The following is a 19,739-nucleotide window of genomic DNA, read 5'->3' as shown; positions in this document are numbered from 1 at the left end:
CCTCTCCTCCTGTACCAGTCTGTGCCTTGTATTGTTCACGTTATATTTTTTTAAACCCCTGGCACAATAATAATAATATTGTGCACCCCACTCTATTCATGGGTCCTCAATTCATTATCACCGGCGTTTTGTATGACAGTCCTAAAGAGCAACATGCAAAAATAAGATGTGCCCAATTCATTACCAGGCGCACGTCACTTAAAGGGAACCCATCACCAGATTTGGCCTCTATTAGCTGTGGTCACCACTAGTCAGCCCTTATATACAGTATTCCTGAATACTGTATATAAGAGCCCAGGTCGTTCTGTAGAACGAAAAAAAAAAAAAAAAAAAGAGAATTTTGTTTACTTACCGTAAATTCTTTTTCTTATAGTTCCGTATTGGGAGTCCCAGACATTGGGTGTATAGCTTCTGCCTCCGGAGGACACACAAAGTACTACACTAAAAAGTGTAGCTCCTCCCTCTGAGCTTATACACCCCCTGGAGAACCAGATCTAGCCAGTTTAGTGCAAAAGCTGAAGGAGAATAGCCACCCACAAGGAAAAACAGAGCAAGAACCGGAGTGCTTTGAAAAGGTATGCAGGCTAGTCCAAGTGGCAGCCTGACAGACTTGCTGAGCCGTAGCCTGGTGCCTGAAAGCCCAAGAGGCACCGACAGCTCTGGTCGAGTGTGCCTTGATTCCCGGCGGGAGAGGCACCTGAGAACACTGGTAGGCATCCGAAATGGTTGACCTAATCCAACGGGCTAAGGTCGGCTTAGAAGCAGAGAGGCCCTTACGCCGACATGTGGTTAGCACAAAAAGAGAGGTGCACCGCCTAAGAGCAGCGGTGCGAGACACATAGATCCGGAGCGCCCGCACCAGATCCAGAGTATGCAACGCTTTTTCAAAGCGATGAACAGGAGCCGGACATAAGGAAGGTAGGGTAATGTCCTGGTTAAGGTGGAAAGGAGAAACCACCTTAGGGAGAAAGTCCGGAGTCGGACGGAGAACCACCTTGTCTTGATGAAAAACCAAAAAAGGTGACTCCGAAGAGAGCGCAGCTAAATCAGAGACTCTCCTGAGGGAAGTTATGGCCACAAGAAAGACCACCTTCTGTGAAAGATGAAACAAAGAAACCTCCCTAAGAGGCTCAAAGGGGGGTTTCTGCAAAACCGTGAGAACCAAATTGAGGTCCCAGGGATCCAAGGGCCGCCGGTAAGGCGGGATGATGTGAGACGCACCTTGCATGAAGGTGCGGACCTGAGCCAGCCGGGCGATACGCCGCTGGAACAGAACTGACAAAGCTGAGACTTGTCCCTTGAGAGAGTTGAGGGACAGTCCTAGCTGCAGACCGGACTGTAGAAAAGACAGAAGGGTCGGCAAGGAAAAAGGCCAAGGAGAATGGCCGGAAGAGCGACACCAGGACAGGAAAATCTTCCAAGTCCTGTGATAGATCTTGGCAGAGGAAGACTTACGGGCCCGAGTCATAGTGGAGATGACTTCAGGGGGGATACCAGAAGCCGTCAAGATCCAGGACTCAAGAGCCACGCCGTCAATCTGAGAGCCGCAGAATTCTGGCGGAAAAACGGACCTTGTGAGAGAAGGTCTGGACGGTCCGGAAGATGCCACGGCACCTCTACGGACAGATGGAGCAGGTCTGGGTACCAAGCTCGCCTGGTCCAGTCCGGAGCAATGAGGATGACTCGACGGCCCTCCATTCTGATCTTGCGCAGGACTCTGGGCAAGAGAACTAGAGGGGGAAACACGTAGGACAGACGAAACTGGGACCAGTCTTGAACCAGAGCGTCCGCTGCAAAGGCCTGAGGATCGTGGGAGCGAGCCACGTAAACCGGAACCTTGTTGTTGTGACGGGATGCCATTAGGTCCACTTCCGGAGTGCCCCACTTGCGGCAGATTGACTGAAACCCTGCCGGATGCAGGGACCACTCGCCACTGTCCACGGTTTGACGGCTGAGATAATCTGCTTCCCAGTTTTCCACGCCTGGGATGTGGACTGCGGTTATGGTGGACTTTGAGTCCTCCGTCCAATGAAGGATGCGTTGAACCTCCAACATTGCCAGGCGGCTGCGTGTCCCGCCTTGGTGATTGATGTAGGCAACCGCTGTGGCGTTGTCTGACTGGACTCGGATGTGCTTGCCCGCCAACAGGTGGTGAAAGGCTAGGAGAGCTAGAAACACAGCTCTGGTTTCCAGCACATTGATCGAGAGGGCTGACTCGGACGGAATCCAAGTGCCCTGCGCTCGGTGGTGGAGACATACCGCTCCCCAGCCGGATAGACTGGCATCCGTGGTGAGGATCACCCAGGACGGGGCCAGGAAGGAGCGCCCCTGAGACAGAGAGAGGGGCCGAAGCCACCACTGAAGAGAGCTCCTGGTCTGTGGCGATAGAGCCACTAACCTGTGTAAGGAGGAAGGCCGCTTGTCCCAACAGAGGAGAATGTCCAGCTGCAGAGGACACAGATGGAACTGGGCAAAGGGAACCGCCTCCATTGATGCCACCATCTGACCCAGCACCTGCATCAGGTGCCTGATGGAATAACGGCGGGGCCTCAGCAGAGAGTGCACCGCCAGTTGGAGAGACTGCTGTTTGACTAAGGGCAGCTTCACAAGTGCCGGCAGAGTCTCGAACTGCATCCCTAGGTACGTGAGCCTCTGGGTCGGAGTCAGAGTGGATTTGGGCAGATTGACAAGCCACCCGAATTGGGCTAGAGTGGCGAGAGTGAGCGAGACACTCCGCTGACAGTCTGCGCTGGATGAAGCCTTGACTAGAAGGTCGTCCAGGTAAGGAATCACTGCCAACCCCTGGAGGTGCAGAACCGCAACCACTGCTGCCATGACCTTGTTGAATACCCGAGGGGCCGTGGCTAACCCGAAGGGGAGAGCCACGAATTGGAAATGTTCCTCTCCGATTGCAAAACGTAGCCAACGCTGGTGTGAAACTGCAATTGGCACATGCAGATAGGCATCTCTGATGTCGATGGATGCCAGGAAATCCCCTTGGGTCATTGAGGCAATGACTGACCGCAGAGACTCAGTGCGAAAATGCCGCACTTGAACATGCTTGTTGAGAAGCTTGAGATCCAGGATGGGCCGGAAGGAACCGTCCTTTTTGGGGACTAGGAAGAGATTTGAGTAGAAACCTCTGAACCGTTCCCGGGCGGGAACCGGTACAATTACTCCGTTGGCCTGCAAGGATGCCACGGCCTGAGAGAAGGCGGCGGCCTTGGAGCAGGGGGGAGTTGACAGACAAAATCTGTTTGGCGGGCTGGAAGAGAATTCTATCCTGTAGCCGTGGGAGATGATATCCCGCACCCACTGATCGGAGACGTGTTGAAACCACACGTCGCCAAAGTGGGAGAGCCTGCCACCGACTAAGGACGTTGCTGGCGCGGACAGATAGTCAAGAGGAGGCTGCTTTAGTGGCAGCAGCTCCTGCGGTCTTCTGTGGACGCGCTTTTGTGCGGCAGCTGGATTTTTGGTCCTTGGCTGAGTTAGTGGACGAGGCCGAGGGCTTAGAGGACGACCAGTTGGAGGAACGAAAGGAACGAAACCTCGACTGATTCCTACCCTGGACAGGTTTCCTGGGTTTGGTTTGTGGCATGGAAGTACTCTTCCCGCCAGTAGCCTCCTTAATAATTTCATCCAGCTGTTCACCGAACAGCCTGGACCCAGCAAAAGGGAGTCCAGCAAGGAACTTCTTCGAGGAAGCATCTGCCTTCCACTCTCGAAGCCACAGGATCCTGCGGATAGCGAGGGAATCAGCCGAAGCCACCGCAGTGCGGTGAGAAGCCTCCAGCATGGCAGACATGGCATAGGATGAAAAAGCTGAAGCTAGGGAAGTTAAAGCAACCATTTCGGGCATAGATTCCCTGGCGAGGGAATGCATCTCCTCTAGAGAAGCAGAGATGGCTTTGAGAGCCCACACGGCTGCAAAAGTTGGGGAGAATGAGGCCCCTGCCGCCTCATATACAGATTTGGCCAGAAGGTAGACCTGGCGGTCAGTGGAATCCTTAAGAGAGGTGCCATCAGCCACTGATACAACGGTCCGGCTGATAGCCTAGACACCGGAGGGTCTACCTTTGGTGAATGAGCCTACTCCTTGACCACCTCAGGTGGAAAGGGAAAACGGTCATCAGAACCACGCTTTGGGAAGCGTTTGTCAGGACAGGCCCTAGGCTTGGACACAGCGGCCTGAAAACTGGAGTGGTTAAAGAACACACTCTTTGTCCTCTTAGGCGAGGTAAACTGGTGCTTTTCTGCCAGAGAGGGTTGCTCCTCTGATACTGGCGGATTGAGATCCAGTACAGAATTAATGGACGCAATCAAATCACTAACATCTGAGTCACTTTCGGACAGATCAATGGGGCACATGGAGTTAGCCTCCGAGCCCCCTGTAAAGGCATCCTCCTCGTCCCGCGAGTCAGCGTCTGAAACAGAGCCGCGGGACGAGGAAGGAGAGGGAGCCCTGCGTCTCCTTTTAGTAGGACGGGGTCTGGGACCAGATGATGAATCCTCTGTGAGCTCCGCTGAGAGAGCCCTAGCAGCAGAGGCACCCTGTGAAGGGGGCTGAAGCATGTTCAGCAGAGTCCTGGACAGCTGTCCCATGGAGTCGGCAAAAGACTGGGAGATAGACCTAGAAAAGGATTCTACCCAAGCCGGGGGTTCAGCCACAGTAGCCGGAGCAGCCGGAGAGACCACTGGGGGTGCGATTCCAGGCTGAGGCATCGTCAGGTTAGAGCAGGCATAACAATGTGGATAGGTGCTCGGTTCAGACAGTAGGAGCTTACATGCAGTGCATACTGAATACAGCTTTGGAGCCTTGCTCCTCGTGTGAGACATGCTGCTGAAGTGGGGGCTCTGCCAGAATGACCCCCAGAGAGTATATACAGAAGGTCCACAACCGGAGGTTGTGGCTTACCAGACCGCTGGAGCGGTTTGTGTGCCCTCCAGATCCCAAAGCCCGGACCCCCAAGCACCTCAGCAGGGATGCTGCAGCCAGCGCTGATCGCAGGGAAGAACGCTGAGAAAATGGCGCCGAAGCGAAGAGAGGGGGTGGGACTGACTCTGAGAGCGGGATCTGGAGGGCCATAGAGACCTACAGGGGAGGAGACATGTACTCAGTGAGGAGTGTCCCTCCCCTGTGCAGAACAACCGCTGGGCGGAGCCGCACTGTCCCTCTGCATGAATGACATGCGAGGGCAGTGAAACCGAAAGTAGGCCTCCGGCGAAGCCAAGGCCTAAATTTGCGCGGTGCGGCCGGTGCGCAGGCACCATCGGCACGGTTCTCGGGCGACAGCCAGAGAACCCGCCGGAAATGTCACAAAAATCACTCAGCACACTCTCCCACAACAATAAAGTACAAGGGACTCCCATATATAAACGTCTCAGGTACTTAGCTTGCTGAGACGCAGGGTTCCAAGTCCCTGGGGGCGAGTGCTCCGGTCCAGCAGGATCCTGAAGGGCTGCGGATGGAGACCGGTCTCCTGCCAAGCATGGAGAACCGTGCTGGCTCCCACTTCAAGCCAGACCCCAGAGGGATGGTGAAGGAGCACGGCATGTAAGGCTCCAGCCTTGGAATCAACCTTAACAGCACCGCCGACACAGTGGGGTGAGAAGGGACATGCCGGGGGTCCAGGCTTGGACCCGCTTTTCTTCAAACTCTTTCCAAAAATGAAAAATCAGATGAGAATGCATGTGTGGATGTATGCCTCCTGACACAAAGCGATAAACTGGCTATATCTGGTTCTCCAGGGGGTGTATAAGCTCAGAGGGAGGAGCTACACTTTTTAAAGTGTAGTACTTTGTGTGTCCTCCGGAGGCAGAAGCTATACACCCAATGTCTGGGTCTCCCATAGGAACGATAAAAGAAAATCACTTTTATTATGCTCAGCTAGGGGGCGGTCCGGTGCGATAGGTGTCACTGCTCGCCGGTCCAGTGCCTCCTCTCTGCTGCGATTGCCGTCCTCCTTCTACCCAGCCCAGTATGGATCACGTGTACTAAGTCATCCACACAAGCAAACACTGTGGTCCTGCGCAGGTGCACTTTGGTCTGGCATGCTGAGGGCAGATCAAAGTAATGTAGTGCACATGCGTAGGCCGTCTTCAACCTTTCCTCGCGCCTGCAAATTACAGTAGTTTGATCTGCCCTCGAAGTGCGCCTGCGTCGAACCGCAATGTCGGTCTGTGTGGATGACGTAAGACACGATATCCACACTGGGCTGGGTAGAAGAAGGATGGCGATCACAGCAGAGAGGAGGCGCCGGACCGGAGAGCAGTGACACCCATCGGACTGGACCGCCCCTAGGTGAGTATTATAAAAGTGTTTATGTTCTATAGAGCGGTCTGGGCTTTTATATATACAGCATTCCAGAATACTGCATAAGAGTTCAGTGGTGGTGGCAGCTGGTTATAGTCTCCAAATCTGGTGATAGGTTCCCTTTACTGGATTTGGGGCATTTTATCAGTGGTGTGCGCCTTGTCAAAAATATAACTCCAGTCAAGTACTGGGGTAACACATTTGTAGCAATGTATATTGCCAATTTCAATTAATTTGGCGGGCAGACATAGCCATGCCCCCCCTCCTTCCCCGCTTACAGATTTTGGTGCAGCTGCTTGAACATGGCATAAAAACGCCAAAAGTCTTCAAATTTTTGTGCAACTCCATGTTGTGTAAAAACTGTGCGGCTTATCAAAGTCATACACTAGTGGGCTGTGGAAAACACATTGCTGAATTCATGATTGATTGTCCATGTGACTGCTGGAAATGACCGAGTGCTGTACACGGGTGTCTCAGGACGTTACTTTTACAATGAATGAAGCTGAGGTGCACATTGGCCTCCCACAATTAACGGGAGGAGTACACGGTCAGAAAGGGTGGTGGTATTAACCCTTTTTATTTGGATAGTGGATAACTTGTAATCTTGGTAGAACATCTTTTACACACTTATTCCCATCTCAGCAAGTGTTATCACTCCCACGGATGGAGCATTGAGAACGTTAGGACCACCACAGATCCGCAAATGTGGCTCCAAATTGCCTCAATGTATAAGGCAAGCGCATCACCACAGCATTATCTGAGGTAGCCATGAAAAACGGTCAGCAATCCACCCATAGTTATAATTCCCTAAAATGGGAATAACCCTTAGGCTATGTGCCCACGGGAGCCCGCACCTGCGGATATTGCCGCGGAAAACCTGCAGATTTATCTGGATTTTCTAGATAAATCTGCAGGTTTCAGCAAGTACAGACACTATCCATGTTATCCTATGCGACATGGGGATTGCTGTGTCCATGCTGCGGTACGTGCGGCTGCTGAATATGCTGCGGATGTCCCGCAGCCGCACATAACTGCATGTCAATTATTTCTGCAGAATTACCGGCCCTCCACTATGGAGATAGAGACCGGGACTTCTGCAGGTAAGTCGCACGAATGTCCGCAGGTTTTCCGCAGCTATTGCGCTGGAATCCCACAGCTATGGATAGCTGCGGGAAACCTGCGGATATATCCGCAGGTGCGAGCTCCCGTGGGCACATAGCCTTAAACTAGTATGATGATCTTCAGCTAATGTAACCATGCTATGGTGGAGTGGATAAGAGATCGTATATTGCCATGTTGGAGAACATACCTTGCTGAAGAGGATGGACATGAAGAACAGGTCTAGTAGGAGTTTCTCTGAGCAATCCTTATAATCAAATGTGAAGAATAGCACAGTGAAGATGAAGGTGGCGTACTGACAGGTCGGGCTACTGTAAGACGACCTTAGCAGCTTCATTCCAGCAATAGTGATCAACAATGCACCAACCCTGCGGGAAGAAAGACAACAAAATCTATAGATAATAGGAGCATTAGGAAGTAATACTAGTGGTAAAATAATACAGTGCCATCGAGATCAGGGGTGGCTTGGTTAATACTCTGGGCGTCTCATTTCTCATATTTACAATGTAGAACAGGGATCAAGACCTAAGGCTCGCGAGCAAGATGTGGCTCATTTGATGGCTGCATCTGGCTTCCAGACAAAATCTTTAATAAAAAAAAAAAAAAAAAAGAATTTTGTTTACTTACCGTAAATTCTTTTTCTTATAGTTCCGTATTGGGAGACCCAGACATTGGGTGTTTAGCTTCTGCCTCCGGAGGACACACAAAGTACTACACTAAAAAGTGTAGCTCCTCCCTCTGAGCTTATACACCCCCTGGAGAACCAGATCTAGCCAGTTTAGTGCAAAAGCTGAAGGAGAATAGCCACCCACAAGTAAAAACAGAGCAAGAACCGGAACAACCGGAGCCTCTGTCTACGACAACAGCCGGTGATAACACGCGGAACAAGAAACTGCCAACAGGCAACAGGGAGGGTGCTGGGTCTCCCAATACGGAACTATAAGAAAAAGAATTTACGGTAAGTAAACAAAATTCTCTTTTTCTTTATCGTTCCTATGGGAGACCCAGACATTGGGACGTCTCAAAGCAGTCCATGGGTGGGAATAAACAGAAAAACTGAGAAGTAGGCGGAGCCTAACTTCACAAGTGGGCGACAGCCGCCTGAAGGATGCGTCTGCCCAAGCTCGCATCTGCCGAAGCATGAGCATGCACTTGGTAGTGCTTTGAAAAGGTATGCAGGCTAGTCCAAGTGGCAGCCTGACAGACCTGCTGAGCCGTAGCCTGGTGCCTAAAAGCCCAAAAGGGACCGACAGCTCTGGTCGAGTGTGCCTTGATCCCCGGCGGGGGAGGCACCTGAGAACACTGGTAGGCATCCGAAATGGTCGACCTAATCCAACGGGTTAGGGTCGGCTTAGAAGCAGAGAGGCCCTTACGCCGACCTGTGGTTAGCACAAAAAGAGAGGTGCACCGCCTAAGAGCAGCGGTGCGAGATACATAGATCCGGAGCGCCCGCACCAGATCCAGAGTATGCAACGCTTTCTCAAAGCGATGAACAGGAGCCGGACAAAAGGAAGGCAGGTTAATGTCCTGGTTAAGGTGGAAAGGAGAGACCACCTTAGGAAGAAAGTCCGGAGTCGGACGGAGAACCACCTTGTCTTGATGAAAAACCAAAAAAGGTGACTCCGAAGAGAGCGCAGCTAAATCAGAGACTCTCCTGAGGGAAGTTATGGCCACTAGAAAGACCACTTTCTGTGAAAGACGAAACAAAGAAACCTCCCTAAGAGGCTCAAAGGGGGGTTTCTGCAAAACCGTGAGAACCAAATTGAGGTCCCAGGGATCCAAGGGCCGCCAGTAAGGCGGGATGATGTGAGACGCACCTTGCATGAAGGTGCGGACCTGAGCCAGCCGGGCGATACGCCGCTGGAACAGAACTGACAAAGCTGAGACTTGTCCCTTGAGAGAGTTGAGGGACAGTCCTAGCTGCAGACCGGACTGTAGAAAAGACAGAAGGGTCGGCAAGGAAAAAGGCCAAGGAGAATGGCCGGAAGAGCGACACCAGGACAGGAGATCTTCCAAGTCCTGTGATAGATCTTGGCAGAGGAAGACTTACGGGCCCGAGTCATAGTGGAGATGCCTTCAGGGGGGATACCAGAAGCCGTCAAGATCCAGGACTCAAGAGCCACGCCGTCAATCTGAGAGCCGCAGAATTCTGGCGGAAAAACGGACCTTGTGAGAGAAGGTCTGGACGGTCCGGAAGATGCCACGGCACCTCTACGGACAGATTGAGCAGGTCTGGGTACCAAGCTCGCCTGGGCCAGTCCGGAGCAATGAGGATGACTCGACGGCCCTCCATTCTGATCTTGCGCAGGACTCTGGGCAAGAGAGCTAGAGGGGGAAACACGTAGGACAGACGAAACTGGGACCAGTCTTGAACCAGAGCGTCCGCTGCAAAGGCCTGAGGATCGTGGGAGCGAGCCACGTAAACCGGAACCTTGTTGTTGTGCCGGGATGCCATTAGGTCCACTTCCGGAGTGCCCCACTTGCGGCAGATTGACTGAAACACTGCCGGATGCAGGGACCACTCGCCACTGTCCACGGTTTGACGGCTGAGATAATCTGCTTCCCAGTTTTCCACGCCTGGGATGTGGACTGCGGATATGGTGGACTTTGAGTCCTCCGCCCATTGAAAAATGCGTTGAACCTCCAACAGTGCCAGGCGGCTGCGTGTCCCGCCTTGGTGATTGATGTAGGCAACCGCTGTCGCGTTGTCTGACTGGACTCGGATGTGCTTGCCCGCCAACAGGTGGTGAAAGGCTAGGAGAGCTAGGAACACAGCTCTGGATTCCAGCACATTGATCGAGAGGGCTGACTCGGACGGAGTCCAAGTGCCCTGCGCTCGGTGGTGGAGACATACCGCTCCCCAGCCGGATAAACTGGCATCCGTGGTGAGGATCACCCAGGACGGGGCCAGGAAGGAGCGCCCCTGAGACAGAGAGAGGGGCCGAAGCCACCACTGAAGAGAGTTCCTGGTCTGTGGCGACAGAGCCACTAGCCTGTGCAAGGAGGAAGGCCGCTTGTCCCAACAGCGGAGAATGTCAAGATGCAGAGGACGCAGATGGAACTGAGCAAATGGAACAGCCTCCATTGACGCCACCATCTGACCCAGCACCTCCATCAGGTGCCTGATGGAATAACGGTGGGGCCTCAGCAGAGAGCGCACCGCCAGTTGGAGAGACTGCTGTTTGACTAAGGGCAGCTTCACAAGTGCCGGCAGAGTCTCGAACTGCATCCCTAGGTACGTGAGCCTCTGGGTCGGAGTCAGAGTGGATTTGGGCAGATTGACAAGCCACCCGAATTGGGCTAGAGTGGCGAGAGAGTGAGCGAGACACTCCGCTGACAGTCTGCGCTGGATGAAGCCTTGACTAGAAGGTCGTCCAGGTAAGGAATCACTGCCAACCCCTGGAGGTGCAGAACAGCAACCACTGCTGCCATGACCTTGGTGAATACCCGAGGGGCCGTGGCTAACCCGAAGAAGAGAGCCACGAATTGGAAATGTTCCTCTCCGATTGCAAAACGTAGCCAACGCTGGTGTGAAACTGCAATTGGCACATGCAGATAGGCATCTCTGATGTCGATGGATGCCAGGAAATCCCCTTGGGTCATTGAGGCAATGACTGATCGCAGAGACTCCATGCGAAAATGCCGCACCTGAACATGCTTGTTGAGAAGCTTGAGATCCAGGATGGGCCGGAAGGAACCGTCTTTTTTGGGGACTAGGAAGAGATTTGAGTAGAAACCTCTGAACCGTTCCCGGGCGGGAACCGGTACAATTACTCCGTTGGCCTGCAAGGATGCCACGGCCTGAGAGAAGGCGGCGGCCTTGGAGCAGGGGGGAGTTGACAGAAAAAATCTGTTTGGCGGACTGGAAGAGAATTCTATCCTGTAGCCGTGGGAGATGATATCCCGCACCCACTGATCGGAGACGTGTTGAAACCACACGTCGCCAAAGTGGAAGAGCCTGCCACCGACTAAGGACGTTGCTGGTGCGGACAGATAGTCAAGAGGAGGCTGCCTTAGTGGCAGCAGCTCCTGCGGACTTCTGTGGACGCGCTTTTGTGCGCCAGCTGGATTTTTGGTCCTTGGCTGAGTTAGTGGACGAGGCCGAGGGCTTAGAGGACGACCAGTTGGAGGAACGAAAGGAACGAAACCTCGACTGATTCCTACCCTGGACAGGTTTCCTGGGTTTGGTTTGTGGCATGGAAGTACTCTTCCCGCCAGTAGCCTCCTTAATAATTTCATCCAGTTGTTCACCGAACAGCCTGGACCCAGCAAAAGGGAGTCCAGCAAGGAACTTCTTCGAGGAAGCATCTGCCTTCCACTCTCGAAGCCACAGGATCATGCGGATAGCGAGGGAATTAGCCGAAGCCACCGCAGTGCGGTGAGAAGCCTCCAGCATGGCAGACATGGCATAGGACGAAAAAGCTGAAGCTTGGGAAGTTAAAGCCACCATTTCGGGCATAGATTCCCTGGCGAGGGAATGCATCTCCTCTAGAGAAGCAGAGATGGCTTTGAGAGCCCACACTGCTGCAAAAGATGGGGAGAACGAGGCCCCTGCCGCCTCATATACAGATTTGGCCAGAAGGTCGACCTGGCGGTCAGTGGAATCCTTAAGAGAGGTGCCATCAGCCAGTGATACAACGGTCCGGGCTGAGAGCCTAGACACCGGAGGGTCTACCTTTGGTGAATGAGCCCACTCCTTGACCACCTCAGGTGGAAATGGAAACCGGTCATCAGAACCACGCTTTGGGAAGCGTTTGTCAGGACAGGCCCTAGGCTTGGACACAGCGGCCTGAAAACTGGAGTGGTTAAAGAACACACTCTTTGTCCTCTTAGGCGAGGTAAACTGGTGCTTTTCTGCCAGAGAGGGTTGCTCCTCTGATACTGGCGGATTGAGATCCAGTACAGAATTAATGGACGCAATCAAATCACTAACATCTGAGTCACTTTCGGACAGATCAATGGGGCACATGGAGTTAGCCTCCGAGCCCCCTGTAAAGGCATCCTCCTCGTCCCGCGAGTCAGCGTCTGAAACAGAGCCGCGGGACGAGGAAGGAGAGGGAGCCCTGCGTCTCCTTTTAGTAGGACGGGGTCTGGGACCAGATGATGAATCTTCTGTGAGCTCCGCTGAGAGAGCTCTAGCAGCAGAGGCACCCTGTGAAGGGGGCTGATGCATGCTCAGCAAAGTCCTGGACAGCTGTCCCATGGAGTCGGCAAAAGACTGGGAGATAGACCTAGATAAGGATTCTACCCAAGCCGGGGGTTCAGCCACAGGAGCCAGAGTAGCCGGAGAGACCACTGGGGATGCGACGCCAGGCTGAGGCATCGTCAGGTTAGAGCAGGCATCACAATGTGGATAGATGCTCGGTTCAGACAGTAGGAGCTTACATGCAGTGCATACTGAATACAGCTTTGGAGCCTTGCTCCTCGTGTGAGACATGCTGCTGGAGTGGGGGCTCTGCCAGAATGACCCCCAGAGAGTATATACAGAGGTCCACAACCAGAGGTTGTGGCTTACCAGACCGCTGGAGCGGTTTGTGTGCCCTCCAGATCCCGAAGCCCGGACCCCCAAGCACCTCAGCAGGGATGCTGCAGCCAGCGCTGATCGCAGGGAAGAACGCTGAGAAAATGGCGCCGGAGCGAAGAGAGGGGGCGGGACTCACTCTGAGAGCGAGATCTGGAGGGCCATAGAGACTTACAGGGGAGGAGACATGTACTCAGTGAGGAGTGTCCCTCCCCTGTGCAGAACGGCCGCTGGGCGGAGCCGCACTGTCCCTCTGCATGAATGACATGCGAGGGCAGTGAAACCGAAAGTAGGCCTCCGGCGAAGCCGGGGCCTAAATTTGAGCGGTGCGGCCGGCGCGCAGGCACCATCGGCGCGGTTCTCAGGCGACAGCCAGAGAACCCGCCGGAAATGTCACAAAAATCACTCAGCACACTCTCCTACACAATAAAGTACAGGGACCCCCATATATAAACGTCTCAGGTACTTAGCTTGCTGAGACGCAGGGTTCCAAGTCCCTGGGGGCGAGTTCTCCGGTCCAGCAGGATCCTGAAGGGCTGCGGATGGAGACCGGTCTCCTGCCAAGCATGGAGAACCATGCTGGCTCCCACTTCAAGCCAGAGCCCGGAGGGATGGTGAAGGAGCACGGCATGTAAGGCTCCAGCCTTGGAATCAACCTTAACAGCACCGCCGACACAGTGGGGTGAGAAGGGACATGCCGGGGGTCCAGGCTTGGACCCGCTGTTCTTCAAACTCTTTTCAAAAATGAAAAATCAGATGAGAATGCATGTGTGGATGTATGCCTCCTGACACAAAGCGATAAACTGGCTAGATCTGGTTCTCCAGGGGGTGTATAAGCTCAGAGGGAGGAGCTACACTTTTGAGTGTAGTACTTTGTGTGTCCTCCGGAGGCAGAAGCTATACACCCAATGTCTGGGTCTCCCATAGGAACGATAAAGAAAAAAAGAAAACGTATTTGGGGGTTAGTCTTACAAGCTGCATATGGCTTACCGGGGCGGCAGTGATGGCGCAGGGTCGGCGATACTGCGGGCTAGTGGGGTGTCGGAGCGGCCAGCCCGCAGTAGCCAATGAGCTGCAGGCTGCTTTAAATCTCCCGCAGTAGACAAGATTGACTTCAAGAAAATGGCCGTGGGGGTGGTGCATGCGCAGATAGGACTCCGCGGCCATTTTCTTGAAGTCCATTGCGTCAATTTGCGCTCATGCCGCGGCCATTTTCTTGAAGTTGATCTCATCAACTGTGGGAGATTCAAAGCAGTCCTTCGGCAGATCAAGGGTGCCAACCTCCGTGACAACCCACGAGCCCGCAGCAGTATCGCCGGCCCGCCGCACACTGACCTTCTTGAGCCACGACACCCCCTCCTCCATGCTCACAGCAACACCTACCCTGCGTCCTGGGACCTTCTGAGCTGCTCCGCTGCCGCTCCCCCCTGGTGAGTATGCCTCTCACCAAATTACATCTCTCAGCCAAAAAGGTTTCTGACCCCTGCTGTAGAATGTACTGGGGATCTACTTACTCTGCACCGAGTTTCTTAGGGCTGCCGATATCCTTGGCACCATTGCTGAGTTCATTAAGAACTATGAGTGGGTAAATCACATTCTTCTCCACAAAGAGCAGCCAGACGTGAGCCTTTTCAAACCACATCATATGAGCAGCATCTTGGAAAGAAAAGACGAAACGTTACTCTTCACGGAAACCGGCACATCGACCATGCGCTATATTACCCCCGTCACTTACTTCGAACTTCAAACTGATAATATTCCTTAGTTTTTAGCAGCGGGTGTGAGAAGCAGTGCCAGGGGAGCTGTTTGCGGACTTGCGGTAAAACGTAGTGAGTAAGGAAACCGACTGAACCGACTACTGCATAGAGAACGTAACTCAGAACGGGCTGCAAAACAGCGAGGAGACGACGTCAGAAGAGATACAATCTACCTATACTGTTAGTCACATCTACGTAAGGGCGGCAGAAAGTACCTGTAATGCTGTAAACACAGTGCTGACGTGAATGGCAAAATACAGAACCGCTATGACCACACAGACGACAAGGTCAGACTGAAGACGTTCATTCTGCGAAATACAGAAAGGAGAAAACGTTATAAAAATAACGCAAACACAACAAAATAAAAGGAGGGAGTGTGCGAGCCGTCAATCACTGCCACGAAGGGAACCTGTCAGAAGGTTTTTGCTATGTAATGAGAGCAGCAAGATATAGGGGCTGAGAGCCTGATTACAGCGATATGTCACTCACTGAGCTGCTGGCTGTAATTTTGATCAAATCAGTTCTCTCCTCAGTGCCGAGCATTGCACGAGAAACACAATGCCTCCCTCTACTGATTGGCAGCTTTCTGGGTACACTGTCATGGGATGGAGGGGGAGGGGGGGACAGAGAGGGGCGGGACAGAGAGGGGGGGGACAGAGAGGGGGGGGACAGAGAGGGGGGGGACAGAGAGGGGGGGGGACAGAGAGGGGGGGGGGGCAGAGAGGGGGGGGGGGGGCAGAGAGGGGGGGGACAGAGAGGGGGGGGACAGAGAGGGGGGGGACAGAGAGGGGGGGGACAGAGAGGGGGGGACAGAGAGGGGGGGACAGAGAGGGGGGGACAGAGAGTGTGGTGGGGGGCAGTGTGTGTGTGTGTGTGGGGTTACAGAGCAGTTGACTATGAGACAAGACACCTAGTCCTGCAGTGATAATATCCTGCTGATACAACACTGATTGTATTGAAACAACACACAACCCAATAAGTGACACATCAAATGAACCAACATCTCAGCTCCTAAATTATGCTGCTCTCAGATTACTTAGCAAAATCCTGCTGACAAATCCCTTTTAAAAGTAGTTGTTGAGAACAGTAAGGAGACCTGACAGTTTCCCATTAAAGGGGTGCTCCATCAATACTCATCTATGGCCTATCCAAAGCAGAAGCTACAAAATATATGATAGATGAATCTATGGAATACAATGGAGTCCAAGGATGAAGCAGCAGAAAAGACCCCATCTCGCTGTGGATAGGCCATAAAAAGTCTGGGGTGGGTATTTTATTTATGGAATATTCGGAACAAACCACATTCCTTTAAATCCCCATAGCGGTTTCTGACTTTGATGCAGTCACAGGTGAATTTTCTTCCTTTTCTAAGCCCTGTGTGACAATCTGCCTTAAACAATAATGGCAGCCCAACGCAGAAGCAATTTTAGTTGTCAGATTGCCACACATCGCTGAAATGTGAGGAGGAAGCGAACCCAAAAAGACTAAAAATAACAGCTGACTGACGGGCAACTTTCATTTCTGCATAAAGTCCTTTCTGAATTGGTTTTGGTTTCCCTTCCCAATAGTGGTCACCAGCTACTTTTCCAATTGTGAAGGACCACACTTTGCCAAACGTAATATCTACTTACAACAGAATTTCTCAGCTTCTCCGGTAGAGGGTCTTTCACCTCTGACAGAGGGTCCTCTGGATTTTTATCCTCATTGTTTGGAAAGAGCTTTGATTGCACCAGAGAGCTGAAAAATAAGTCAAAAGGAATAACATTTAAAAGTGACAAAAAAAAAGCAAAGTAAAGACTAAAGCCTGCTTTACACGGGACGACCGATTGTGCGATTTCACAATCGATCGTACCCGCCCCCGTCGTTTGTCCGTCATGGGCAAATAGTTGCCCGTGGCGCACAAAGTCGTTAACCCCCGTCACATGCACTTACCTATTGAGCGACCTCGATGTGGGCGGCGAACATCCTCTTCCTGGAGTGGGAGGGACGTTCGGCGTCACAGCGACGTCACACAGCGGCGGGCCAATAGAAGCGGAGGGGCGGAGATGAGCGGGACATAAACATCCCGCCCACCTCCTTCCTTCCGCATTGCTGGCGGGTGTCGCGGGACAGAGGTAAGATGTGTTCATCGTTCCCGGGGAGTCACACGGAGCGGCGTGTGCTACCCCGGGAACGATGAGCAACCAGCGCCATTTTAATTAAACGAGATTATGAAACCGAGCGACGAGTACACGACTCACGATTTGTGAGCGATACTGCGTCGCTCGGAGGTGTCACACAGCCCGACGTCGCAAGCGATGCCGGATGTGCGTCACAAAAACCGTGACCCCGACGATCTATCGCACGATAGATCGTCTCGTGTAAAGCACCCTTAAGAATCGGGACAAAATCATTGTCCTGTAGACGCAAATGTGTAAATATTTTTAGAGGGGTATCCACTATTTTTTGAAAAGCTTTGGCAATCATCTGCGAACGCTCTTTGTATCTTGTACACTTTCCCCCATATTAATCATGTTTGCGTTCCCCATTGCCTTTTATCATAGTTTATACAATTACAGAAACTTGTTCTATAGCATTTCCGATTAGTATGGCATAGTTGTCGGCGTATAAGCACAGAGTGGAATATAACATGACTTCTTATTAACATCCCTTGCAAATCTCACGGTGATGTACTTACATGAGGACAGATGGATCGCTGCTCTGTCTGCTGAGATGGTAGGAAATGGCCACTAGCACACCACAAAAAATGGAGAACAATACAGGAACATGCGGGGCGTCCCAGGGATCCTGCGGAGGAAGAAAACAGAGCAGTCACATTTCAAGTCCTCTCTGTGCTAGTGATGGCACAAATCCTGAATAGGTGTACTAGAACTAATGTATTATACCGACACTCTGAGAAATAGTTGCAGAGTAAAGAGATACCTAACACGAGGTGATGAATGCAGGCAAACAAGCCGATGCAAAAAGTTACCGTAAGTGAAGTGTTACAGTAACGAACAAGGTACAGAAATCCAAGGGATATTTATTAACCCCTTCAGCCCCAAGCCTATTTTGACCCTAAAGACCAGGCCATTTTTTGCAATTCTGACCAGTGTCACTTTATGAGGTTATAACTCTGGAACGCTTCAGCGGATCCCGGTGATTCTGAGATTGTTTTTTCGTGACATATTGGGCTTCATGTTAGTGGTAAATTTAGGCCGATATTTTTTACGTTTCTTTGTGAAAAAGACGGAAATTTTGCGAAAATTTTGTAATTTTCAAACTTTGAATTTTTATGCTCTAAAACCAACGAGACATATGACACAAAATAATTAATAAATAACATTTCCCACATGTCTACTTTACATCAGAACAATTTTGGGAAGAAAAAAAAAAAAATTAAGGAAGTTATAGGGGTTCAAAGTTTATGAGCAATTTCTCATTTTTACAACAAAATTTACAAAGCCACTTTTTTTTTTTAGGGACCACATCACATTTGAAGCGATTTTGAAAGGTCTACATGACACAAAACACCCAAAAGTGACACCATTCCAAGAACAGCACCCCTCAGGCTACTCAAAACCACATTAAAGAAGGTTATTAACCCTTCAGGTGCTTCACAGTAACTAAAGCAATGTGGAAGGAAAAATGAACATTTTACTTTTTGCAACAAAAATGTTAATTTAGCCTCAAATATTGCATATTCACAAGGGTAGCAGGATTAAATGAACCCCCAAAATTTGTTGGGCAATTTCTACTGAACACGCAGATACCTCATATGTGGCGAAAAACCACTGTTTGGGCGCACGGCAGGACTCGGAAGGGAAGGAGCGCCATTTGACTTTTTTGAACAGAAAAAAGGGAATTTTGTTTACTTACCGTAAATTCCTTTTCTTCTAGCTCCTATTGGGAGACCCAGACAATTGGGTGTATAGCTTCTGCCTCCGGAGGCCACACAAAGTATTACACTTTAAAAAGTGTAACCCCTCCCCTCTGCCTATACACCCTCCCGTGGACCACGGGCTCCTCAGTTTTGGTGCAAAAGCAGGAAGGAGAAAACTTATAAATTGGTCTAGGGTAAATTCAATCCGAAGGATGTTCGGAGAACTGAAGACCATGAACCAAAAGAACAATTCAACATGAACAACATGTGTACACAAAAGAACAACAGCCCGAAGGGCACAGGGGCGGGTGCTGGGTCTCCCAATAGGAGCTAGAAGAAAAGGAATTTACGGTAAGTAAACAAAATTCCCTTTTTCTTTGTCGCTCCATTGGGAGACCCAGACAATTGGGACGTCCAAGAGCAGTCCCTGGGTGGGTAAAAGAATACCTCAATAAAAAGAGCTGAAAACGGCCCCCTCTTACAGGTGGGCAACCGCCGCCTGAAGGACTCGCCTACCTAGACTGGCGTCTGCCGAAGCATAGGTATGCACTTGATAGTGCTTCGTGAAAGTGTGCAGACTAGACCAGGTAGCCGCCTGACACACCTGCTGAGCCGTAGCCCGGTGCCGCAATGCCCAGGACGCACCTACAGCTCTGGTAGAATGGGCTTTCAGCCCTGAAGGGAGCGGAAGCCCAGATGAACGGTAGGCCTCGAGAATCGGTTCCTTGATCCACCGACCCAAGGTTGACTTGGAGACCTGAGAGCCCTTACGCTGGCCAGCGACAAGGACAAAGAGCGCATCTGAACGGCGCAGGCGCGCCGTGCGAGACACGTAGAGCCGGAGTGCTCTCACCAGATCTAATGAGTGCAAATCCTTTTCACACTGGTGAATTGGATTAGGGCAAAAGGAAGGTAAGGAGATATCCTGATTTAGATGAAAAGGGGATACCACCTTAGGGAGAAATTCCGGGACAGGACGCAGAACCACCTTATCCTGGTGAAATACCAGGAAGGGGGCTTTGCATGACAGCGCTGCAAGCTCAGACACTCTCCGAAGTAATGTGACTGCCACCAGGAAGGCCACCTTCTGAGAAAGACGGGAGAGAGAGACATCCCGCAGCGGCTCAAAAGGCGGCTTTTGAAGAGCCGTCAGGACCCTGTTAA

General features: G+C 51.8%; 1 protein-coding gene across 5 annotated transcripts in view; it reads right to left on the bottom strand.

The window, feature by feature from the left end:
• Nucleotides 1-19,739, bottom strand: part of PCNX1 (pecanex 1) — a 189,466-nt gene that overhangs the window by 84,077 nt on the left and 85,650 nt on the right. For all 5 annotated transcript variants that reach the window (XM_075330244.1, XM_075330245.1, XM_075330246.1 and 2 more), the window contains 6 exons: nucleotides 17,391-17,500; nucleotides 16,345-16,450; nucleotides 14,929-15,021; nucleotides 14,692-14,842; nucleotides 14,471-14,612; nucleotides 7,626-7,803 (listed from right to left, as the gene is read on the bottom strand). In XM_075330244.1, coding sequence (XP_075186359.1) covers nucleotides 7,626-7,803; nucleotides 14,471-14,612; nucleotides 14,692-14,842; nucleotides 14,929-15,021; nucleotides 16,345-16,450; nucleotides 17,391-17,500 — 780 coding nt within the window. The remainder of the gene's footprint in view (nucleotides 1-7,625; nucleotides 7,804-14,470; nucleotides 14,613-14,691; nucleotides 14,843-14,928; nucleotides 15,022-16,344; nucleotides 16,451-17,390; nucleotides 17,501-19,739) is intronic.

This window comes from Anomaloglossus baeobatrachus, chromosome 12 (genome assembly GCF_048569485.1).
Source record: "Anomaloglossus baeobatrachus isolate aAnoBae1 chromosome 12, aAnoBae1.hap1, whole genome shotgun sequence".
Classification (NCBI taxonomy): Eukaryota; Metazoa; Chordata; class Amphibia; order Anura; family Aromobatidae; genus Anomaloglossus; species Anomaloglossus baeobatrachus.
The sequence above is the reverse complement of the archived record's forward strand: the minus strand, read 5'-3'. Positions and strand labels throughout refer to the sequence as shown.